Here is a 23,479-nt window from a genome sequence, read left to right as displayed (position 1 = left end):
GTGCAAGTCATCAACTAATTTAGCCTGCAGACATTAGGCTGTCATTAGGAAGATACAGGCACATTTGTGAAGATAGTACGCTATGTAGGCAAGAGTTCTTCACCATTACTAGTTAAAAATCTAACAGGTTTCCTGTTAGCACTGAATAATGTTAACAATGACCACACAGAAAACATTTGCAATAGTGACAGAAATATGGGCCTCCCAACAGAGCAAAAAAAATATGACCTGTTTAAAACTACTAAGTCAGGAAATTTGATATTGGAAAGGAACAAGCCCAGCGAAATAAATCAGGTGATAGTTACTAAGTACCTGTGTCAGGATAAAGGGCAAACAAAACTCAAGGCATTATATCCAATGAACTGTACAGACAGAATGAACTGCATTGCAGGTCAGCCAGAAATGTTTGTGCAAAGTAACTGGACTATAACCTTCACTATGATGAACCATACTTCAAGCATATTCAATTTCTGAATCCCAAGCACAATGCTACCCTGATAGTATATTTTAATCTGGTTATAAATTTGAATGTGCTGTTCCTATACACACTTTCCATTTGATACTTTGATAGGTCTATTAAAAATAAAAGAAAAAGATACTGGCATTGAATTTGCATTTTTGAAAGCTTATGTAAATGAACATTCATAAAGAGGGCATGAAAGCAATACATCAATTAATAAGGAAAACTTGCACTGACAGAGTAGCCACGTTTCAAGAACTTATGGTTAACTGATGCCATGTCAGAGCACATTTAACCTCACACAGTTCCTCTCCTGCAAGTTCTCCCCCACTACAACCTGTGCATCTCACTTTTCTAAATGCTTAGGTACATGTGAAACTTCACAGATATGGGGGACTGGATATTTGGGGTAGTTCAAGCTTTTTTCTTTAGACAGTCTTCCTTATTTATTTTAAGACTAAAGCATGCAGAAAGAATCATTCCTGGGATGCAGTAACTGAACCCTGCGAAGTGCTGGAGTTCACTAACTGCCCACCTAGGCTTTTACAACAAAAGCATACATGGAGCATACCGTAAGTCAGACATAACTTTTTTTGGTTTCTAATAAAGACAGCATGCTTACATTACAAATGCTTATTTAAGAATACACAGGAATTTTGAGAAAATGAGAGAAGAAGATTCAGGTACTGACCAAACTGAGGTTTGAACTGTTCTGGATGGATAACTAAAGTTTTCTCTGAAATTTTACTGAGTTATGTTACCCTTCATACACTTTTCTAAATTGCTGGTTAGCTTTATCCTTCACCTCCAAAAAGCTGTCCATATTCCATGACAAGATTGACAGCAATGTGGTTGTTGGTGACTTGTTTTATTTGCCATTCCGTTTTCTTACAGAATTAGATGAAACCAAAAGAAAATGTTTTCAGTGAAATTGAATTAGTTGCACAACCCAAAAATCCTAAAGTATTTATTCACGTATACAGTAGTTCATCAGCTCTAAAACTCTCAGATTTATTATGCGCTTGTCAGAATAAATGATAATGCCAAGTGGCTGGCAGGATAATGAACAACTGCCATGATAAATGGATCGTCACACAAAGCTATCTGAAATACAAAGATGATGATGAGAGCAACACTTAGAGATACTCCTACAGTTTCTCTTTTTCTTTTTCCCCATGTGTTGTGCAATTTTCTTCTGTCTCAAATTTACATGGCTGGAACAGAGGTGGAACATGAAACAGTGTGGCTAAATTCTCTAGAGATGTGAAGTACAACTCCGCTGCAATCAATGTATAATTGTACAGTCATGCCACAGATGAATTTGCCCTCCATGCAAAGAATTTAGCAAGCATTGTTAAAATACTCACTTATTTCACAGTTATTAAAATTTGCCCTCTGATGAACATCTAGCTGTTATCTACTCTGTTTGCACATTTCTCCTTCCTGTTGCTTCACACACACCACATAAAACTAAAGGAAGATTATTACAAGTGGAGATTCTTGCTTTACGATGCTAAGGTCAAAAATATTTCCAAATTCAGTTCCCAAATACATTCATATAGCACCACCTTGAAGTTGATGAAAGCAGATTTTAACCACAAAGCAGAGAAATCAGGGAAGAGAGTATTTAGTCGAACTTTTAACTTGTTTAATTGTGCAAAGATCCAGAAGTGATATACTGCAGACCCCAGCTTGGAAAACATCACTTACATAAACAGTCCTTTGCAGGGGGGGTGGTGTAGAAAAAAGTCACGCTTGTACCTGCAGGTACATTTCAGGTTGGGGCAGGGGTAGAGGAAGAAGAAATAGATGGACAAGTGAAAGACTAGCCCTAAAAATCTCCACTGGAATGGGCTGTTTCCCCCTCCTCAGTTAGCCTTTATGTTATATACAGGATTTCTAATAGTCACATGTGAAGTAAATGATGTAAGACACATCTACCATCTAACAGATCAGTATTGCCTCCCCTAACTCCTGTCAGCTTTTCTGAGCTCCAAACCAGTATGAGATTACGGTGAGAGAAAACAGATTCAGGTCAGCAACCCTGAACACAAAAGCTATACTTGCAGTATGGGTAATAGTAAGAAAAGCAATTGCCCATGAATTCTTGGTGAACCAAAAGCAATTAGATTTTACAAAAAAGGAAACAGTCAGAAATAAGTTTTCTTTAAAAGGATAGCACAGACACCATTTCCCTCACTTCAGTACCTTACAAGTGATGTACACCATCAGAATCTCTCAAACATCTTGAAAACAAGAGTAGCCACTTTTATTCCAGGTGGCCATGAAATAAATTTGGCCTTTTCAACTTTGGTTGTACTTAGAAGAGGTTATTAGAAAATACCTGAAGAAGCAGAAAACAATTTTGAAAAAAATGGATCTGAAGTTTAAGTTACAACTTCACGCTTGGAAAGTAGCAAAGACAGGAAAAAAATGAACAAGGAAAAGAAGGAAGAATGATCAAGACACTCAATAAAAATGAAAGAATTTCAAACAATCACAGGGCTAGCACCTCTAGAGACCATCTCATCCATAGCTGCCTCTTCCTCCACAGGAGAGGTGACAAAGCAGAAATGACAGATATCTGCCTAGACAAATAAAAGCTGCACTTTCTTTAAACAGTGTAATTCAGTGCTTCATTATTATTGGGGGGAAAAAAGGGGGGCACCTAAGAACAGGCCTAAGAAATGCCACATGAGGCTCAGCTTTGAAACAGCCAAGCCTGGAATTTGACCAAATTTCATAGGTTTTTATGTGCCCAACAAAACATACCTTAAACAGGGCCCATTTTCAGAAAACAGCAAGGCTCATGGTACAGAAAACAGAAAAGGATTTCTAGTATTCCAAATCATTACTCACCTCAAAATTTAAGAGAGCATGGGAAGTCATTTTAGGAAGCGACTGTAACCAATGATGCTGGAAAATGGCAGCAGGGAATGTCAGAACTGAGTTGAAAACCTGCTCCACAGTTCAAGACTGCAATTGTCGGGGTTTGCAATGTACAGCTACAGTCATTTTAGAGATGCTAGAAAGCCTTTCTGAGCAGGAGAAATTTAAGCAAGAGTAGTTACACTTGCTTCACCCAATTAGTATGTTGACATTTGGATAAAATAAAGTCCTCATATTTTTTCTTCTACAGTTAACTTCTAGACTGATCATAACCCAGCATTAAGCTTATACCACAACTTCCAGAGATTAATAAAGAATGTTATAGGTTACATGTCTATGTTACCATCGAAATACTACCAAAACTGCTGGGAGTAAGATAGCAACTTACCAGTGATACAACAGCATTAGAAAATAACTTTTTCAAACAGCTGCTAGGGCAAATCTTTGTTTTACAGATGCACCACAGGGTCTGTGTAAGTACACAAAATAGTGCAGACTTGCTTTATAGTGTCTTCTCCTGAAGACACACTGGCATGCAAGTAATCTAGTGACACAGAAGAAGCAGACTTGCCTTCATGGAGGAAGAAGGCATAGCAGCAAACAGTTTTTCAGGTGTAAAAGGCATGTCATACTAAATGGCACCAATACAGCCAAGTTTAAAACCGGGCATATATTCTGTATCAAACTTAGAATTTCCACATCATTGAGACCTAGCTCTTGTTCCAGTCTGACTTGGAAAATACTTCAGATTGCTTGTGGAGGTTGTAGCTTCTGGTTTTAGTTTTTCAGACTCAAACTCATTTTAAAATTCAAAATTTTCCATTCTATAAAAACTGGAAAAATATCAACCAAAGAAAATATAATTTCAATAGCCACATATTATTCCATAGCATGTCAGTCATGGTAGTCTATTACTGACATATCACTGAATAAAATAACAAAGAAAGTGAAACTTTAAGGTGTGTTTAGCAAATGGTTAGCCTTCTCCCATGTTTAGCCTTCTCTCCCTCCTCACATTTCAGGCAGGGATAATGCTTACTTCGTAAGACTGCTACAGAAATACAACAAAATCCAATAAGTATTATTTCCTTTCTAGCCTGTTTAGCCACATGTTAATGACACAACCAATGCTTTGCCTAGACTGCTTAGCATTACAGAAGTCACTCATAATACAAAACACACATGCACACACATTGCTGTTCAATATGTTCGGCGATCAGATACTTTAAGACTTTTATTTGTGAATAGCCTCATATTTTTGAGTGGAAACACAGAATAAAATACTGCATGCCTGACATATCTGAGCAAAAGCCAGATAGACAAAAAACAAACCTCATACTGCAACCTCCCTGGGGAAATCTTTGTTCATTTTAATACTTGTTCAGTCAGCTGTCTCCGTGAATGACAAGGTTTTATCTCTAATGTGAATGGCTTCGAAGGCTACTTGCATTATCCATTCTTCAGCAGCTGCTGCTGAAACCACAGGGTTGCAAACTTGTAATTAAATCCAGCTGCCACTACTGTGAGTTCAGTTATATCGAAGTGAACAGTAATGCCTCGTGGTTGCTGGCAAGATTCTGTCTCCATTTCTAGACAATGTAATTAACTCTTTTGCCCCTTTTAGATGAAATAAACATCAGCACTGAAGAATGCTGTTAAATGACTGTAAAATAGTATTTATATAGAAGAATTCTGTTGCAGTCATTACACCTGAGGAAACAAATTTCTAAGTGGATGACGGCTAACAACAAATAGCTGTTTCCTTAAAAGCACTGAGAGTACACCCAAAGAGACACAAGGCACAGGATGGAAGGAATTTCCTGTAAAGGAGGTATGACAGGATACACTAACAGATCTACACTTAAGCATCTAGAATAAAGCAAATATCAAGATCCAGCTTGAGAGAATTGCAGGCGAGGGCTGAAAAGGAACCAGTAAAGGAACCACAGGCCTTCCTTTGATGCTAAGATCATTTCTTAAAGGCCATTGTCCATGTCTTAAATCAGACTTCGAGATAGAGTCCTGACTGAATAGCTGCATAGGCACACTTCTAGAGGTACATTTTTTTCTTTCACAGTCAAAAACTGTTCATATCTGTGTGTCAAAGTGTTTAGGTCAGCAAAAACAGCTACCTGAATTTGACTCTCAGTCATAATCCTTGAAGTGCTGCTCAAGAAGGCTCCATTTCCTCACTTTTATAAGAAACATTGCAATGACAATGCCTCAAAAACATTTCATGGGATTAAAAGCAATCAGCAATGACATGCTAGGCTAATGCCACTGAAGTAGAAAGCAATAGTCAACTGAGCTTTGTTTGTGAAGAGTTCTCTTATTATTTGTACCTCTTTGGAAACACACAACAGTCCAACTACTTCTGAGGATGGGTGAGAAAGCACAAGAGAAGACAGAAGCACCTGACCTCTGACTCCAAGCACAAGAAGGTTAAAGAAAGGGGAGAGCTATCTCTTGAGAGGAGAATGACATGCATAGCAACCATCTCAAAATTCACTCTGCAAACCTCCCAAAATATATCAATAAAGATTAAAAAAAAAAAATCTGCTGGATATTCTGCCAAATCAGTTAAAACCCTAGGTTATCTAGTTGCTTTTTTAACATAAGGTTTGCATACAGAGCTGCATAAAAACTGCATGAACTGGGTGTTGGCAAAGGTCTAGCCACAGTACCATGGGCTATTTAAACTCACCTGTATTACCCAACATAATTGATCGTGATCTAGCTCAGATATCTCTGCACTGCACTGAAGCAGGCAGGCTGGATACCCAAATAAGTTTGCCCAGTCACAGAGACCAGCAGGAGTCATGAAATAGAATCCAGATTTTTTACAGACTCAAGGTCTGTTCACTCACCTTTTGATAGGGGTGGGGGAAATGTACCTGCAAGCATCTCTGCACAACATTCACCTTTGCTATGGTTTGCTACCACATTTCCTGAACCAACATCAAATAAATGCTAGCAGCTAGAAAGCAAGTTTTCTTCTATTATTTTTCACTTTTACTTTTTGCAGCAAGTACAAAGTAAACAGCCTTTTGTACCAAAGACAATAAGGGTAAATTTGCTCTCAAGTGGTATTCTTAGGTTCATTTACTTTTGACATATTTGTTTGCTGTTTCACTACTGCCGTCTGTCTACCTGTCGCTTTGTACTAATGGCTGCAAAGCCCAGGCACTCAAGACCATTTCAGCAAGATGGGCTGATTATTATATCCTGTCATATCTAGGTGAGACCCAGTCATGATTTTTCAATCAGTGTTTTACCATTCCCATTTTAAAATGGCAAAGCTTTTATTCCTCCTAGCTTTTTAGTGGCTACTTTAAAAGGCTTTTTATCTGTAGAGGTTCATCTCTTACTGACAACGAAAGGTGTTCCTAATAGACAACACTGGCAAAGACTAGATGTGTATGAAGAGGGAAGTGAATGCTGGGGAATGGCAAAGAAGAGAGAATGGAAAGGTTGGAAGAAGCCATGCTTTCGGGTTTTTTTGAATCCTTCAGAGGATCTTGCTTGCAACTGGAATTAATCACTGAATCAACTGTTATCCATCATTAGAACAAATAATGTCATTTTATCTTAACCATAACTTTTTTCTTGAGAGATTATAGATAGCTTGGACCTCCTGCAGTGTTTTGCGCACTACATTTGTCTTTTGCAAGTCTCCGCGCAGAACATTCAACTCATCTTTCTCATGGGTTTCTAACTGGCTCCAGCTCTGTGACACTTCATATTTAGGTCCAAAGTTACATTTGTATTAATTTGTGACTATATATGTCTATAATTTATTATTCAAATCACAATCTGTTTTAAGTGTCAGGATAGCTATCAGTTGCCATCAAACTGCAGAATACAGGAGACGTATTAGAAAAAGGTATATTACCATGAGACCAAACCCAGAAGGCATTATTCAATGACAGCAGATGACTGTTTTGAAGGACCTACATGTAGGGCTTGACATTGCATATTAGAAACAGATTTTTTAAAAAAATACTTAATAGGTGGGTTTTTTTTCCTTTTAAAACATTTAAAAGTCTAATGTGAAGTTTACATGCTACATTAAGGCTTATTAAAAAAAAAACAACAAGAAAGAATCCACCAGTGCATATTTGTTTCTTGGATTTTCAAGGCAATTAGATCACTGAAGTGCTGAAGGTCTCCAACTATCCACTGAGACCAGAATCTGCTAAAAGGTTACATCAGAAGACTTTATCATGGCTAAAATTTCATTAAAGTTGATACACTAATTATGGACTGAAAGAGCAAGACACCAGTGTTTTTTCCTTTTTCCTACAAGTACGACAGGATGAGATCGATTGGTTTTAAGTAGTGTAAGACACCACAGAAAAAAACCAATCAATTCAGTTCAGTAACTATGAATAACTGCTCTGATTAATATACTCATTTTGAATGCCAAAGGTCTGTTGGCACATTTTCTCTTGCCAATACTTTTGATTAACCACATAAAATTGCCTAAAGCATTTGGTTTATATAAAATCCTTTATAAACTCAATTTTTATCCAAATTTGCTCCTGACAAAGGACAAATTAGAATCATAGAATGGGTTGGGTTGGAAGGGACCTTAAAGATCACCCAGTCCCAACGCCCCTGCCATGGGCAGGGACACCTTCCACCAGACCAGGTTGCTCAAAGCCCCATCGAAACTGGCCTGGAACACTGCCAGGGATGGGGCATCCACAACTTTTCTGGGCAACCTGTCCCAGTGCCTCACCACCTTCACAGTGAAGAATTTCTTCCCAGTACCTAATCTAAATCCACCCTCTTTCAGTTTAAAGCCATTACCCCTTGTCCTATCCCTACCTGCCCTTGTAAAAAGTCCCTCTCCAGCTTTCTTGGAGACTCCCTTTAGGTACTGGAAGGCTGCTGTAAGATCTCCCCAGAGCCTTCTCTCCTCCAGGCTGAACAACCCCAACTCTCAGCCTGTCCTCATAGGAGAGGTGCTCCAGCCCTCTGATCATCTTCGTGGCCCTCCTCTGGACTTGCTCCAACAGGTTCATGTCCTTCTGATGTTGGGGCCTCAGAGCTGAACACAGTACTGCAGGTGGGGTCTCATGAGAGCAAAGTAGAAGGAGAGAATAGAATCCCCTCCCTCGACCTGCTGGTCATGCTTCTTTTGATGCAGCCCAGGACACACACAGTAAAAAAAAAAAAGCAGTAAACAACTCATGCAGTAAAAAAAGCCAAACAAAAATCATCCACCATTTCCAAGCACAAGAAACAGAAAAGCATACTAAAGGACTTGCTTAAATAAGTTCTACATAACTAGCGATGCTTCCCAGTTACTAAAAATGACCAAGTTAAGTGTCAAGCTCTTAGGACAGTCCAAGGGAAGAGCTGGCCTTGTACCTATACTTTTCTATTGTTCCTGTGAACTCTCAAGCTACTTTGAGTTGAATATCCCCATCCCACTATTTCAGTTGATTCCTGCCCTAATATTCCTCCAAACGATGCAAGTATTGTCCGTCCTTTGAAAAATTACACAAGCCCTGTTTTTGAATGGATATGAGGTCTGAAATAGTTTTTGAAGTGCAAGGACAGCATACTTTCATCATTCATACCTTCCTTTCTGCTTTTTGACCTGAACAGCATTATCTTAGTTGCCTCTGTGCTTATAGACTCTCTGGACTTCCGTGCCATCAAGGAACCTTTAAGTGCTGTCAAGCTTTTACATTGCTTCTGGAAGGGCCAAAACTGAATTTGTAGTTCTTGTGAGGCTTCACAGCCCCCACCTGAGGCAGAAACAGGCAGTGCCATGACAGCAGCTTCCAAGGTCACCAAGAAGCAGATTGCACAAGAAGCATCAGAATGAACAAAGCGGCAACAGCAGGACACCAATTTAGCCCTGACAACTCCAAGCTGACAGAGGCTGATGATACACTGGGGATTACATTGAGAAATACAAAGGCTGCATTTGGTATGAACTCACGGGATACCAGTGTGCTACAGACAGTATCAAGGAAGGTGAAGAGATGCAGACTAGGAGGACCACCACAGTAATAACACCAGTATTTTCATATGAAATAAGATACTGATTTTTAGTTAGTGAGAGGGGAAATTTGAAAAGGTCATCCTTATTTTAGACTGAGCAGATTTCTAGATCTCCTTTTGGTTTGGCTTTCTTGTCTACAGGACTGCTCTACACAAATCAAGCGTACAAATTGCTATGCCATACAAAGACACATCTAGCATTTTTAGCAAGAGCAGAGCTGTCTAGCCAACTGAAGTAGGACTTTAAATCCAAAACCACCTAAAGTAAGTTAAATAAGGGGGATTTTTCAAATGCATGTTGGCCAGTAGAACACTCTTAACACCGAATAAAAATCACCTGAAACACCCTTTGAAACAGTTTTAAAGGAACTGTGAAATCTTCAATGTTGGAAAGAATTACAGCAGTGATAAATACTTACTGGATTCTCAGGTCACTTCATCAAAATCAAGGGCTTCTGCATTTGTAACATGACCAATTTATATTAAGGTTGTTTAAAACCTAGACTGCCTGCTATTCCATTGAATTAAAACAGTTTGCTTTAGAACTGGCTGAGATGTCAGCAGTGACTACTTCCTTAACAGAACATTAAGCATTAGTTGCTGGCCACAACCTGCCACATAAGAAGTAAAGACATTAAAGCACCATCATATGAAAGTGCCTCAAGCTGCTCGTCTCTCCTGCGTGGTTCACACATGACAAACACAAAGGAAGTGCCACGGTCTACTTTTAACTTCTGATGAGATGAAGCATGTCAACACACGTCATTAACTGTGTTGTTTAAAACACACTCATGTTTTCAAATTTTGCTACTGGGAAGGGTTTTGGATACTCTAGTACAACAGCACTGTTATTACTTTGACAAGTGCTAAAAAAGACACTCATTACCACAGCCCCTAATGTAGGCACAAGCAGTTGCACAACTTTGAAGTGCTTCAGCACATACCAAGCCAACAGGATGCTCTCAAGCTGTCAAGAGCTCACATGACACTGCTGCTCCTTTACTGCCATATAAAGGACCAAAAGCATCTACACCTTCATGTTTCTGTCAGCCAGTGCTTCTTAATCATGAGAACAGAAGGTACGGTAGGCCAAAGAAAAAGGTACAGGACTGATGGATCATTTTTCCTAGGAGTTGAAAAGGAGCAGAGGAAGAACTGAAGAGCATGTCCCACTAGGAGTAGAGGATAATCACACGGGTTTTTTCCTACTAGAAAATAGGTACCTTTCTATCCTGAGCAGCCTAAACAGTCATCTCTGCTTCCCTTGCCGTGACCGGCTCACTACCATTTCACTAGTGAGACTGAGTCATTTGGAGCAGGAGAATGACTCAGCTAGGACAGAAAAAAAACCCTGATAATCTTAAAGAAATTACGTGCACTAAACTAGAGCAATCTGAACATAAATTATCTTTGCACCATCCTCTTCCACTCTCCCTATGGGCTAATGGAGAATTTTCATGTTAAAAATTTTGTCTTTGGTAAAACTGCATAGGACTGGTAGCCAAAATAGGAAAACAAAATGCCAAAACCCCTGGCAACAGCAAGGACCTTGCTATCAGCAGCACTGCGTAAGAATGTTAAAAACTAATCTACCCTCACAAATACTGAAACATTATCTAGTTCCACTGAGAAACAAAGATCCTGAAAACTAAAGACATCTCTACAGGTAACAGATCCACAGGAGTTTTAAGCTTGCCATTTGCTATTTCAAGGGACCTACAAAGAATGAAAATTTGTAGCACCATTTCATGGATATATACTGCCCTGTAAGGTTTGTCTAGGTCTTCAGTCTCAAAGAAGAAAATATGCATCCCTACAACAGACCAGAATGGCAGACAGGACATTAATCAGAAGTTTTATCAAATAACTCTTTGCAGGAAGAAATATTCCCTAGAGGAAAATGGAAGAAAATTCTTTTTCACAGTGAATGAAAAAGCATTTTTAGTTGCAAGAAGATACATCAGAATTCATGCAATTTTAATCAATGGTTTCAAAAAAACTAAAAACCAAAACAAAACAAAACAAACCACCTTTAAGTAGTTCTGTAGTGTAAACTCTGATCTACCTGGACTAGGAGGTGCTGACATTTTTGTTTACTAGAATCTTTATATAGTTCAATATCTTAATAGTGTGTGACCAGAGTTAAGGAAGAGATTGACAGCTAGTCAATGAACTGATGAATATCTATCTCATAAGCATTTCATTTTAGCTACCCATGCAGTGTGCATTTTGCCTTTATATACACATTCCAATGCTATTATCTTACACTTAATTACTTAGGTCTCAAAGCACTTTACAAAGGAACTAGCTATCATTATCAACATTTTGTATATAATGAAATTGAGGCATAGTGGTTTAATTTGCTAAGTTATTGAACTAATATCCAAGGTCAGTGGCAGGTAAAAAACAAAGCTCTTATCTCAAATATCAGGTAAGAGCTGTTTTCAGCAGACCACACTGCCTCTCAAGATGTGGTAAATGCTTCCCAAGCATGCAATCTTTAGTAATCTACATCAGGTACTATGAAAGAATTGAAAATTCCACCTGCATTACAGCAAACATTACAGTGTAAAATTTAAATATATTGACACTTAATCTGCTAAACACTGGAATATCATGATCAGCTTTCTTCAAATGATTAAGCTAAGATGACAAACATCATGTCATCATAAGATGACTTTCCTGACAAGTCTGCCCTGGTCATTCCTCATCTACTTTTAAATGTCTTCTGATAACATCCATTGCCTCAGAGATGTTCAATTGTAGTTACTCTTTCCTAATTATGGTACCCTCTTGCAAAACCTTTCTAATGCTGGGATTTTGTTTCAGTCATGAACTTATAAAGCCTGTTCAGTTCTCACTCTTGCTTTTACTTCGAGTATTAAAACCAGCAGGAGGCACTTGGTAAAACCAGCAATAACTTCAGGCTTGGTGACAAAAAATGTTTGAGTCAAAACTAACCCCTCATTTTGTATTGAACAATTTTATGTACACGAGGAGTAAATAAAGTTATCCTTGTTTGTAGAATTTGGAATGCTTTCACTAGCTGCATGTCCAAGTAGAAGTCCCAGGGCTGAATTAAACAAGCTAAATGAAATTAATTTACTTCCATGTCCAGCTCAGGTGGCTAGCAGGCCTTGAACAAGATTACCAGGACAACTAATGAATAACAATGAAAGCAGCACTGCAGCAGATTTTATTCTTGGCTCTGGGGTTTACAGTTTTGTTACAAGCCTTCCCTCCCTTTCACTGGCTCAAGAGAAATGGGAATCTCAACTTCCAAACAAGTTTAAAAAAAAAAAAAAAAAAACCAACACACAAACAGAAAGAAATACAGCTTACAAGTTTACATCGTAATTGATATAAGTCTATTATTACAAGACAAATTGCAGCAGACAATGGAAGAGACAGCTCAATCTGTTACTGAATCCTTGTAATGGCTATATGAAGAGCTCGACCATTTCACTCATAAATCTTTCTTCTAAGTTTTTATTGCTGCTTGTGTGGGTAAAATAATAAAACTATGGAGTGAAGTATACAAGAGATGCAGTAATGTATTTCTAGTCACAATTACATAAAGCTTGTTACAGGAATCATAACCCTTTCAGCGTCTAATCAGAAATAACGTTGTGTTACAGGCTGCTAAAACATGACATGGTATCTTTAAAAAATCATTAGATGCAATCATGCCAATTGTGAATAATCATCTCTGCTACAGATTGCTATGATGCACTGGGCTGTCATAAGTCATTCTCGAAAACCTGCCACAAACTTTCTGCAGGACAGACCAAGACAAAGCATTTAACAACTTGATTTCCAGGAAGCTGACCTCCTTAGTAACTTAATGGCAAATATAAACTCAGCAAACAGGAAAAGCCAGATTAGAAGATTCTCAAGATTTATGTTCCCATTTATTTTTTCAAGTAGCTGATTTTCATGATATTTTTATAATAATTTCTTGTCTATTGTCTGTGGATTGTAGTGCCCAGCCAGAAGATCATGAGGGCCACTGCACAAGTGAAACTTTAGAATTAGCTGTCAACACTGACTGACAGAAACAGAAAGATAAGCAAAGAGGTTGGAGAGGGGGAGATATAAAATGGGATACAGGCAGCAATTTTGCTCAAATGAGTTCAAGTACAGTTATGAAATGCCCACGGTTCCCCCTCTGTCAGGAGATTGACAGGAGGTCACAACACCAAAAGCGACAGAAACCAAGATTACAACCAAGGATACCCAACGGGCAGATTTTTGCCAGTAGTTTGTGGTCTCATACCCAGTTAGAACCTCCCTTCCCCTGTAAAGCCCCCGAGAGGGTTATCCAAACACTCCTGCCAAAGAGACAACTGAAGGATGCAGTTTAGAGGTACAGGGAAGCGTGCCTCTGTACCAAAGACAGTCCCCTTTGACAGCTTCACATATCATAGTATAATCTTTTCCACTAACATTCTATAGCACATGTTCCAAAAACATAAACTGTGGTTTTCCTGGCACTCCTCTGTTCCACCGAATTCTCAAAGCAAAAGATGCTGGTAGGAGACATTCTTTTTCCTTTGGGTTAAGGGTTGGAAGGAAAACAGTTTATTTTACAGTAAGGTTGCACAGGCAAGCAGGGAGAAGAGGACAGACTAGACTTAATGATCATTTAAAGCCACAATATATTACCATTAAGTAATGCAGTCACATGAAATTCAAGCTACTTTAGGAGAGCAATATTCCAACATCAGCCAGAAAAACAGAGGCTATAGCTGCTAGTTTCACAATACACTTTCTTTAGTTTTGCTTGCAACAAATATGATACAAACCTCACAAGCATCTGACTAGAGACACCTGCAACGGTTAAAAGGCCTTGCACTCTAAATTACCTTGCTTTTGTTAGGCAGGTGAATTGTCCATAATGTTCTTTCTGAAAGGAGGTTTTTCCCTTCAGAATTTAATTTATAAACTCACTCCTGCCAAGCTGCGATAGCAGCTACTGTATAAACCTGAAAATGATGACTACTGAAATTCCATTCAAACCTTAGGAATCAATAGAAAGCAGACAAACCACCAAGATAAAAGTTCCACCCAACTGCAAAGAGCCAGAACTGCAGGATACCTCACATTGTTTTTACAGTGTCTGCAGTCACCAACCTGTGAAACAGAGACCGCACAATCCCATTTCAGTTTGAAAATCTGACCTGTGCTATCCACAGGCTGCACCCCCATAATCCACCTGCTGGAAATGCTTTAGTGCCATAAGTATTTCCAAGCAAGAGAAGGAGACTCAAAAGACTAGCGAAGACAGTTTAGAATTTGCCAAGACTTATATTGCATTTGGTAAAAGCTTATTATATGGGCTCCTTGGAGATCCTGATCCTGCTTACCTTGAAGCAGCAGCTCTGCTGTAAGTCAATATCAAAGCAATCTGCATCGGTGTCACTCTGGTTCATATCAAGTTATATATATATAAACTTATTGGTTCTATAGGCAGTAAAGAAATACACAATTACAGCATCTCCCTTGCAGTCTGCTTAACTGAACTAACATTCTGAAGGCAGATGTTGGCACGCTGTGATCTGATGTCAGCCAAAGTTTCATTGTAGAGAGCTCTGAATTTTATTTAAATGCTTGCTTATAAATGAAAAATGTTGTTATCTATGACCAGGTGTCAATGAAAACAACCCTGTTACAATGTTTGCTGACTTGTTGCATTTCCCACTTACCATGCCTGCTGCAACTCCGGCTGCTTTATTACCTTCACTGAGGGAAGCTGCTACCCATACAGACACAGTTGCTTTGGTGCAGTGAGCCCACACAAGACACATTCTATCACACGAGCCTTGGTGGAGCCCAGAGATCAGAATAGGACAGAGGTTATGAAGCAAGCATGATACAAGCCACATATCAAATACAGAGCTTAGCTTTTCAGCTCTTAAAGGGATTGCTGCAAACAGTTATATTCCTTCTCACTTATACTTCATGACAGACAAGCCAGGTAAGGATGTGAACACACTAGAATTTAAAAGTGAAAAACCTAAATATTCAAAAATCTGCCTTCCTTTGAACAAAACACAATGTGCTTCAGCTGAAAAGGAAATTATCATTTGCCTAATACAAAAGAAATCCTTTGTCCCAATCACAGCCTACTCTGAGGGAATGACTTCCCCCCCCCCCCCCCCCCCCCCCCCAAAGAAGCCAAATGGATGCAGTTCTATAATTTTGGAGAGCTTTACACAGTATGTGATGGTAAATTACAAGACAACCCATTGTGGGTTTATCAGATTGTGAACCAGCATATGAGAGAAAAAGATTCCCATTGAGAGTGGGTGATAGTCTAAGTCACATAGAATTTAGTCTATAATATGCTAGAATACAATTACCGAAATGAAAGATTGGTGCATAAATTATTTTAAGAATACTAGGAAATATTTGGTAGTGATCTGTAAAACCAGCCTTCCTGCTTTCAGATGCACCAGAAGTCCCACGAAAAAATACATTTGGTTCATTTGCTACATTCTTTACCTACTGCACAACCTGTTTTGACTCAGAATTTACTCTCACAAGGGTAAAAGCAATGCTGAGAAATTTAGCAAGAGCACCACAAGAACGTGCAAGTTCAGAAGCAATAGAAAGATACTCCACTGGGCACCACTGCTCATATTCAATGGTATTATCCATTACAGAAACTCATCTGATATCAGCCAAATTAAATTTTCATCTTGCTTTGTTAAAATTCAATACCATAAAAGGCAAATTCTGGAAAATAAGAGAATGACCAAATAACCAGTTAGAATACAGCAAAGGCAACTTTAAGTCAACATGAATAAAATATTCATGTTTTAACAAATATTGTTAAACATGTATTTTACCCAAACACCAAATGCATTTGAGACAATTTATGTTCAACTCACCATACTGGCAGCGAGGACCCTGAAATCCTGCAGGACATTGGCACATCTGGGATCCTGCTTCAGAACATTTCCCTCCATTGAAGCAAGTGCCAACACTGCACAGCACTAGTGCACACAAACAGAATGAAACGGGGAGGGGGGGTTGTTGGTTTTGTGCCAAGGATCCTTCAAGAATTGCCTGTTCCTGTCATAGTCCTGCTATAACATGAACTTCCAAATAAGAAGAAATCCAGCTTTTTATTTAAGTGGAAAGGCTAGACTGCAATAGAAACTTGTTATCATGGGTATAACTACCATGTTAATATGAAGAAATTTAACTTTAATAAAAATAAGACTAAGATAACGCAGTTTAACCTGAAGATGCTTCAGAGGCAGAAAACAGTTTCTTAGGACTCGAAGCGCTGCATGAATCCAGAATGACAGAAGAGAGAGATAAGCTGCTAAAGAACAATGCAGCTATGGTTAAGAAACACTAGTGTACTAAAAGATGTTATATATGTCCAAGGGAATTACAATACTTCCCTTCTTCCAGGGCAGAACATTATTTATTTACAATAAATTAAATTCCACATACTTGAGCCAAACTTACAAAGAGTATCAAATATAAAAGAATAATTCAACCACTTTGGTGCCTTAAAGAATTCAAAGCAAGTCTGCACTGCTCTTTCAGGAAGAAAATAATTTTATATTGCCACTGGTGTTCAAATATGTTAAATTCCTTTACACCAGAGATTAAAATACAGATTGTAAACATATCTTTGACTTCTTACAACTAAACAGGTGCACACTAAATATGTAGATTCAGGCTGAAACTAACGGGAATACCTCTCAGGCTTGTTTTTGTTTTTTAAATACAAAGAGAAAATCATAAAAGCAAGCTTTCTGAATGCAGCCCTCAAGTTGGTATGAAGATTAAAAAATACATAGGAACAGATGTTAAATTTCATACAGAAAATACAATTACTGACAAAACAGTAACAAGACTAAACACTGAGTAGATTGCTATCTTATACTCGTGTCTTCTTAACAGTGGCTAAAGTGCTTCCTTAACATTTAAATTAAATTCCATCTTCTAGGAAAACATCCAATCATGATTAGAAATTACTGATAGGAACGGGTTCTCATCAGATGGAGAACCATAGCGTAGAAACACAATTGCTTCAATGGCAACAGCAGCAGTGAAAGAGCCAAAACCAGTCAGACTCCGCAATGAGTGCTACATCCAAGAAACAAGCGCCTTACAGCAGATTTCTTTGCATAATTTGGGTAACAGCAATAAATTTGGTTGGCCTGTCAAAGCCAGGCTGGCACAAAAATGCTGCAACAACTACAATCAGAAATTCAGTTTCCCCTGTTTAGATTAAAATTAGAGATACTTGGTACTTTTACATATGACAGCTTTTGTATTTTTAAAAGAAGTTTCTTTCCCCATCAATAGATTACCTCTTAATAACTGGAAAACCCAGTTATAAATAGCAAGAAACAAAATCCATCTTTCTAGAAGTAAGCATCAGTAGGGAAGTAAGGCCTAAGGATGTCATCTCTCGGTTTGTCACAGTATTGCCATCAACTTACAGTGCAAACAGCCAGGTTCATTGTCATGTTGGACCCATCCAGGGCAGCACTTATAGACAGTTTGACGCTCCATTCTGTACATCTGCTTGTAAACTGTGTAGTACCCAGACCTTTGAAGACAATAAGTTTAAGAGAACGATCACAACTTCTATTCCACTTATTCACATCTCATCAGTAACAAACTGTACTCATGTCATATTTACTATACAGTTTTTCAGCCCCTATCAGTAGTTCTTGTTAAAAATGAAGCAAATATAGCAAAATGCATCCTGATAACATCCAATAGCTCTAATATACTATGTCCACATATTTTCTGATGAATTTCTATTCAGGCTAGTGAAAGGTGAGTAATTTTGTTTTGCAATCAATTTTGGTTTTAGCTGTTGGGGGACTCGGATCTCCCATCAGTTCTAAGCATATGACAGAAAAAGAAAGAAGTTCAATTTTTCAAAGTAGATGACTTGACAGCTGGACTTTACCTGAAAAAGAATGAGACAGAAGCATTTTCTGATAATATAAAATTGTGATCTAGAGCCAGCCAAGTTCATGACCCACCAAAAACATGGGGGGGGGGGGGGGGAAGTCACGTTTTCTGCTCAGTAATAACAGACTTCAGGTGAAGTCTCAGCAGGACACTAACTATATCCATAAGTAAGTCACACATATTTCAGATTAGAGTTTACAACTTCTCACACTAAAAAGAGTTATGAAGAATTTACACTAAGTTCAGTACCAAGAATCCATTTATAATAATAGATAATATATTACCTTCTCTCATAGCCCATACACCATCTCCTCCTTGTACAACCTTGTTTCCACATCTTGACCATACGACTAAAGGCTTGAACACATGGCTGTTGGTGTCCTACCAGTGCCAACTCAAACACTGGACAGACATTTGGCCTTGAGGGAAAGAAAAAGATATACTTTATTACTTTTAGCACAAAATTTAGAAGGCTAGAGAAATATACATAAAGTTATGCTATGTATAACAGTTAGTAACAATTTGAAACAGATTTTATATTGCCATTTAAAAATACTGTAGTTCTATGATTTTTTTTCACCTTGGACTGATCAAACAGCTCTCTTGCAAAAAATACAGTATCCATAAACACCTGACAAATCATGATCCCACGATTCCAGAACGGCAAGTGGTCCACAGACATTAATGGAGCCAAGATTTCATTAATGCATTGGTTGCACAAGTCACAAGCACGAACACATTCCCAATGGCAATTTTTTTTACGTGAACGGTCTGGCTACCAAAACACGACTGTATGTTGTTCCCAGAAAACGAGAGCTAAAGCGTTGGAGCAGGATTTGACTGACAACTCAGCAGACACTCTTTGCTGTCTCTCGGTAACACCAGTCTACGGTAACCCTTTCAGATGAGGTGCTGCCTGACAAAGGATGGCACCTCACAAGCTGAGGAGCAGACGACTGAGGCAAGGAAGCTCGAGAGGCTCTTCTTACACCAAGACTGCTGGAAGACCCCCGCTACGTCTTGTACATGTGACAGCCCCCATTTCAGCTGACGTGCCAGGGTGGGAATCAAAGGCTTGACAACTATAGGCACTGACCTCCACAGCTCAAAGCTACTCAATAGCCAGCCTCTATACATACGTAATGAAAACACAGCATCTGCCTTAGAAAACAGTACGCAAACATACAACGAAATTCAGGCTCCACACAAGTCAATGGAATATTTACCATGGATTCAAGGGCAGATAAAATTTATTTAAACTATTGCTGTGGAAAATGTATATTCTGTAAGAGACTCCCTTTGCTGTCAGTCCCCTCAGGGAAGCACATGAAATTCATAAGAGGAAGTATCCTTGTTCTCTGCTGATTATTCCTAAAATAACAAGACCAAAATTAAAGCATTGCTTTGTAGGTTGATATGTAATCTTCATCCTGCTACCTAGCCCTAGTTACAAAAATAGCAGGATTCCAGGAGGCATGGAGGGTCAAAAAAAAAAAAGGGCACGTGTTTATAGTTTTGCAGAGATTCTGCCAGCCTTATTCCGATTTCTTTGCCCTGGGGTAAATTAGGAAGTGCTGCATGCCAGAAAATAACTGCATAAAACATTCAAGGTCTAACTAAAGCCACAGAACATTGGGGTTTTTTGTTCTCTTTTAAGGCAGGAGCCTACTGTATCAAAAATGAAATTAATTCAGTGATTTTGAGTAGTTTACAGATTGTTAACATAATAATTAAATCCTTAATTCCCCCAGACAGGCTGCTCTAACTGGTGAAGCTTTGCAAGTTTAAGCCTCAATGACTAAAACGCAGGGGGGAAACAGGGACCTTGTATACCCACTCTGGTCAGTGGTAAACAACATTCAGCAGTTGTGTCATACCGGCTAGCAGGCAAGTCCTTCCCCAAATTTCAGTTTAAGACCCCTCTTCAGGCTAGAGAGCAACACATTCACACACTCATTTCCTCTGTCAATTGACAGAGATAAGAATGTGAGCCTGCGCTAGAAAACGGAAGGGGGGTGGTTGCATTAATAAGATAGAGAACTGTTCTAGCACAACTGCTGCCTGGCAGTTAAAGTTATCATTAGTTACACTGGATACCGTTAATATCTCATTCAAGATTTACGATGCTTTTCCTCTCAGAGGCCCAAAGTAATTTACAGCTCCCTATTATGTCTGAACACCATGCAGGGTAGCCTTTCTAATAAAAAAAGTACATCTTTCATCTGCAGGTCTTCAGGTAGTTTACAAACATCATTAAATTAAGCCTGTGCAGAACAGGAAAATATATAAGAGCAATCATTTTTACTGATGAGCTAAATATGTGGAAGAAACCCTGCCTACCTAGATCAAATCCACTCCACAATACTCCCAGTACTGTGCAGAAGACTCTCAGTACTCTGCAGAGGCCAGTGATCATGCAAAGCACACCCAGAATGGGAAATCCAGCCAGGTCTCCCAAAGGTACTGGAGCTCCCCAGCTGAGGGGAATACTTGGGACATCCACCTCAGGGTAAAGAGGACCTTTGCTGAACGAGGACACTCCAGCAGAGAAACAGATCAGATTTAAAGACAAACCAACCACCCCCTCAGGAATTCCAGGTAGCCTACGTAAAGGAAGTTATGAAAAGAAAGCCCAGAACTGTATGCTCTGGTTGTCTTACCTCACTCACCATGGAAAAAGAGTAAAGGGTATATCTGTACTAGAAAACCTTATCTTGACAGAAATTAGTTTCCTGAACTGGAATGCCTATTTCTCCCAGGTTTTGGAGGAACTGCTCATCTCCGTCATCCTAAACCCCACTTCCAGTGGACATCCCTCCCACATTGCTCCGTGTTCTTCCTCCTCCACAGCAGAGTCCGTTTTCTATATTGCTCCTTATTTCCCATTCCTTGAGTTTGCCCTAGCTGCAGCTGCCAACACCATGAAGCAAGACAGAAGACAGTAGCAGCATAGTTTCAGATTGCCTTAAATTCCTCCAGAAACCACCTTTCCTCCACATTCCCATCTCATCCCCACTACTTAGCAATCCTTCCCACGTGTCCCAGCTACCCCTTCCTCTCAAATTACCTCACCATTTAACATATTTAGCTTCAGTTTGGAGCAATTGTTCCCAAGCCATTCTTAGCACAAAGTCTGCCGTTTGTTTCACATCCAAAGGAGGTCTTTGTACACCCAAAATCTTGCCTGCTTTTTTTCCATTACGTCAGTTGGTCTAATAAAACCCTCGCCTTACTTAGCAACCATGCCTCACTTAGCAGGCTTTTTAAAATGACTCTCCCTCTAGTGAATAGAACATCATGTACTGATAATTCATGCATATCTCCTTTTATTAGAATTGCCTAAAACTTTCCAGATAAAGGTACATTCATATGCATTGCTCTTCCATAAATAAAAGAGAGAAGCTGACAATCGTTGTAATGACATACTGAGCCCATCCTATAAATTCTTACTCATGTGATATTGCCATCTTTCCAGGAATAGCTGTATTGACTTCTATGATACAGTTAATAGGAACAAATGGCGCTCACAGAACAAAACAAGCCAGCAGCATAAAGTCATATGTTTATTAAGATTTATTCAAAGTAAGCCATTCTTCCTAGATGCCCTTGGGATAATTTAAAGGCAGATATCAAAACCTCTGCTACACTATAATTAAATTGCAGCAATTGCATAACATGTAATCCTCTGCTGGCAAAGCTGAGAAAGAAAACATGCCCTCTCCAACAATTAGCCATCTTCACAGCTCCCCCCACACACAGTCAACACACCAGTTTTTAAGCCATCTGACTCATTGCTCCGATATGTTACCTACAAACTTAAGAACAGTTTCTTGAACAAGACTACAGCTATTGAAAAATACAGTTTTGTAATATGGCATTCTATTAGAGGCCATCTAAGACTAACTTGAAACCTCAGGTGGATGTAATAGTATATTTAGAGGAGGAGAGCTCCATTTTTACTCCCTTACCCTTTGCATTCAGAAAATATTTCTTAATGGGAGCTTAAGTGTTAAAACAAGCAAAACACACAAATGCATATTATGTTCTATGATTTGATTGATACACCAGTCCCTTAAAACCTTTTTATACTGATGCTCTCTGTTAGCCAAGACTAACACGAAGGCTATTATTAGCTTGTCAGTCTGACTCGGGCAAGCCAGAAAGCTCTCTTTTAATATTTGCATTAGGAGACTGCCCTTTAAACAAAGACACCCTACACACTTCCAGCTCAAGACTTAAGATTCTAATGAACAGATAATTAGACCAACATGAAGCGAGAGCAGCCTTGGCTAATCATATAGCCGTGATGCCTGTGAACCACTGCACAACAGGAAAAGTTCAGAGAAAATTGAAAGCATCTCCAGGCAGGATATAATTCATTCCTGTGTTTAGAATTTAAAAAGGAATATGTATCTCCATACAAAAATACAGTCAAAAAAAAGCACCCATGGAGGTCTATTAAATACAAAAATGGCAAATCTGGCTCAGGAAGTCCATGAGATTCAAGTTACTGAGGCTGAGGCCGTTATTCAGGCAAAGTCTCGCTGCACGCTCACCCGTTTTCCTATTCTCCTCACTAGCCATTTGCTGCCCATTCCAGGAAGCAGCCCACAAGCTCAATGGACTCTGATCTCACCTACCCGGCACCTCACAGCATTTGGACATACAGACAGCATCCTTGATGTCCTCAATGAGTCATTTGGCAATTGTGGTCATTCGTCCTGAGCTGCAATTCTACGTCTTCCACCTCAAGCTGTCATCACCACCAGTATCACCTCAACCAAGCTCCCCTGAGAAGGGATTACAGCCTTCCCACAACTCGTGGCAGAGAATAGATGATAGAAACAGCATGTCTACAGTCTCCCAAGTGAGGTTCTCTGCAGTTTCATCTTTGCCCATGATTCTGCAAGTCTGAGAAGGATATCAGTGCAGCTAGCTCTTTTACACACACTCACCCAAGCATAAATAATTTTATATAGCAGTAGAGGGGCTCTTATGATGAAGTGCACATGGTTTTCACATAAAGGAAAAAACAGTTGCAGGTACAGGCCATCTGCTCATGGGAGCAGAGGCGCAGCTTTCTGCACACACTCCTAGCACATGTGGTCCAAGAGGGGCAAACAGAGGTGAGGAGATGGGAAGACAACTGAACACACTAGA

The 23,479-nt window shown here is 39.1% G+C and overlaps 1 protein-coding gene across 5 annotated transcripts in view; it reads right to left on the bottom strand.

The window, feature by feature from the left end:
• LOC115347551 (multiple epidermal growth factor-like domains protein 6) overlaps window positions 1–23,479 on the bottom strand; it is a 205,572-nt gene that overhangs the window by 172,432 nt on the left and 9,661 nt on the right. For all 5 annotated transcript variants that reach the window (XR_003925529.1, XM_030029040.2, XM_030029043.2 and 2 more), the window contains exons 2-4: window positions 18,604–18,738; window positions 17,836–17,945; window positions 16,261–16,365 (exon numbers count right to left, since the gene is read on the bottom strand). Coding sequence is in view for 4 of the 5 variants with exons in the window: in XM_030029040.2 (XP_029884900.1) it covers window positions 16,261–16,365; window positions 17,836–17,945; window positions 18,604–18,738 (350 nt within the window). In the remaining variant the exon portion in view is untranslated. The remainder of the gene's footprint in view (window positions 1–16,260; window positions 16,366–17,835; window positions 17,946–18,603; window positions 18,739–23,479) is intronic.

Source organism: Aquila chrysaetos, chromosome 10, assembly GCF_900496995.4.
Source record: "Aquila chrysaetos chrysaetos chromosome 10, bAquChr1.4, whole genome shotgun sequence".
NCBI classification, from domain to species: domain Eukaryota; kingdom Metazoa; phylum Chordata; class Aves; order Accipitriformes; family Accipitridae; genus Aquila; species Aquila chrysaetos.
Note: the sequence above shows the minus strand (reverse complement) of the source record. Positions and strands in the feature narration are given on the sequence as shown.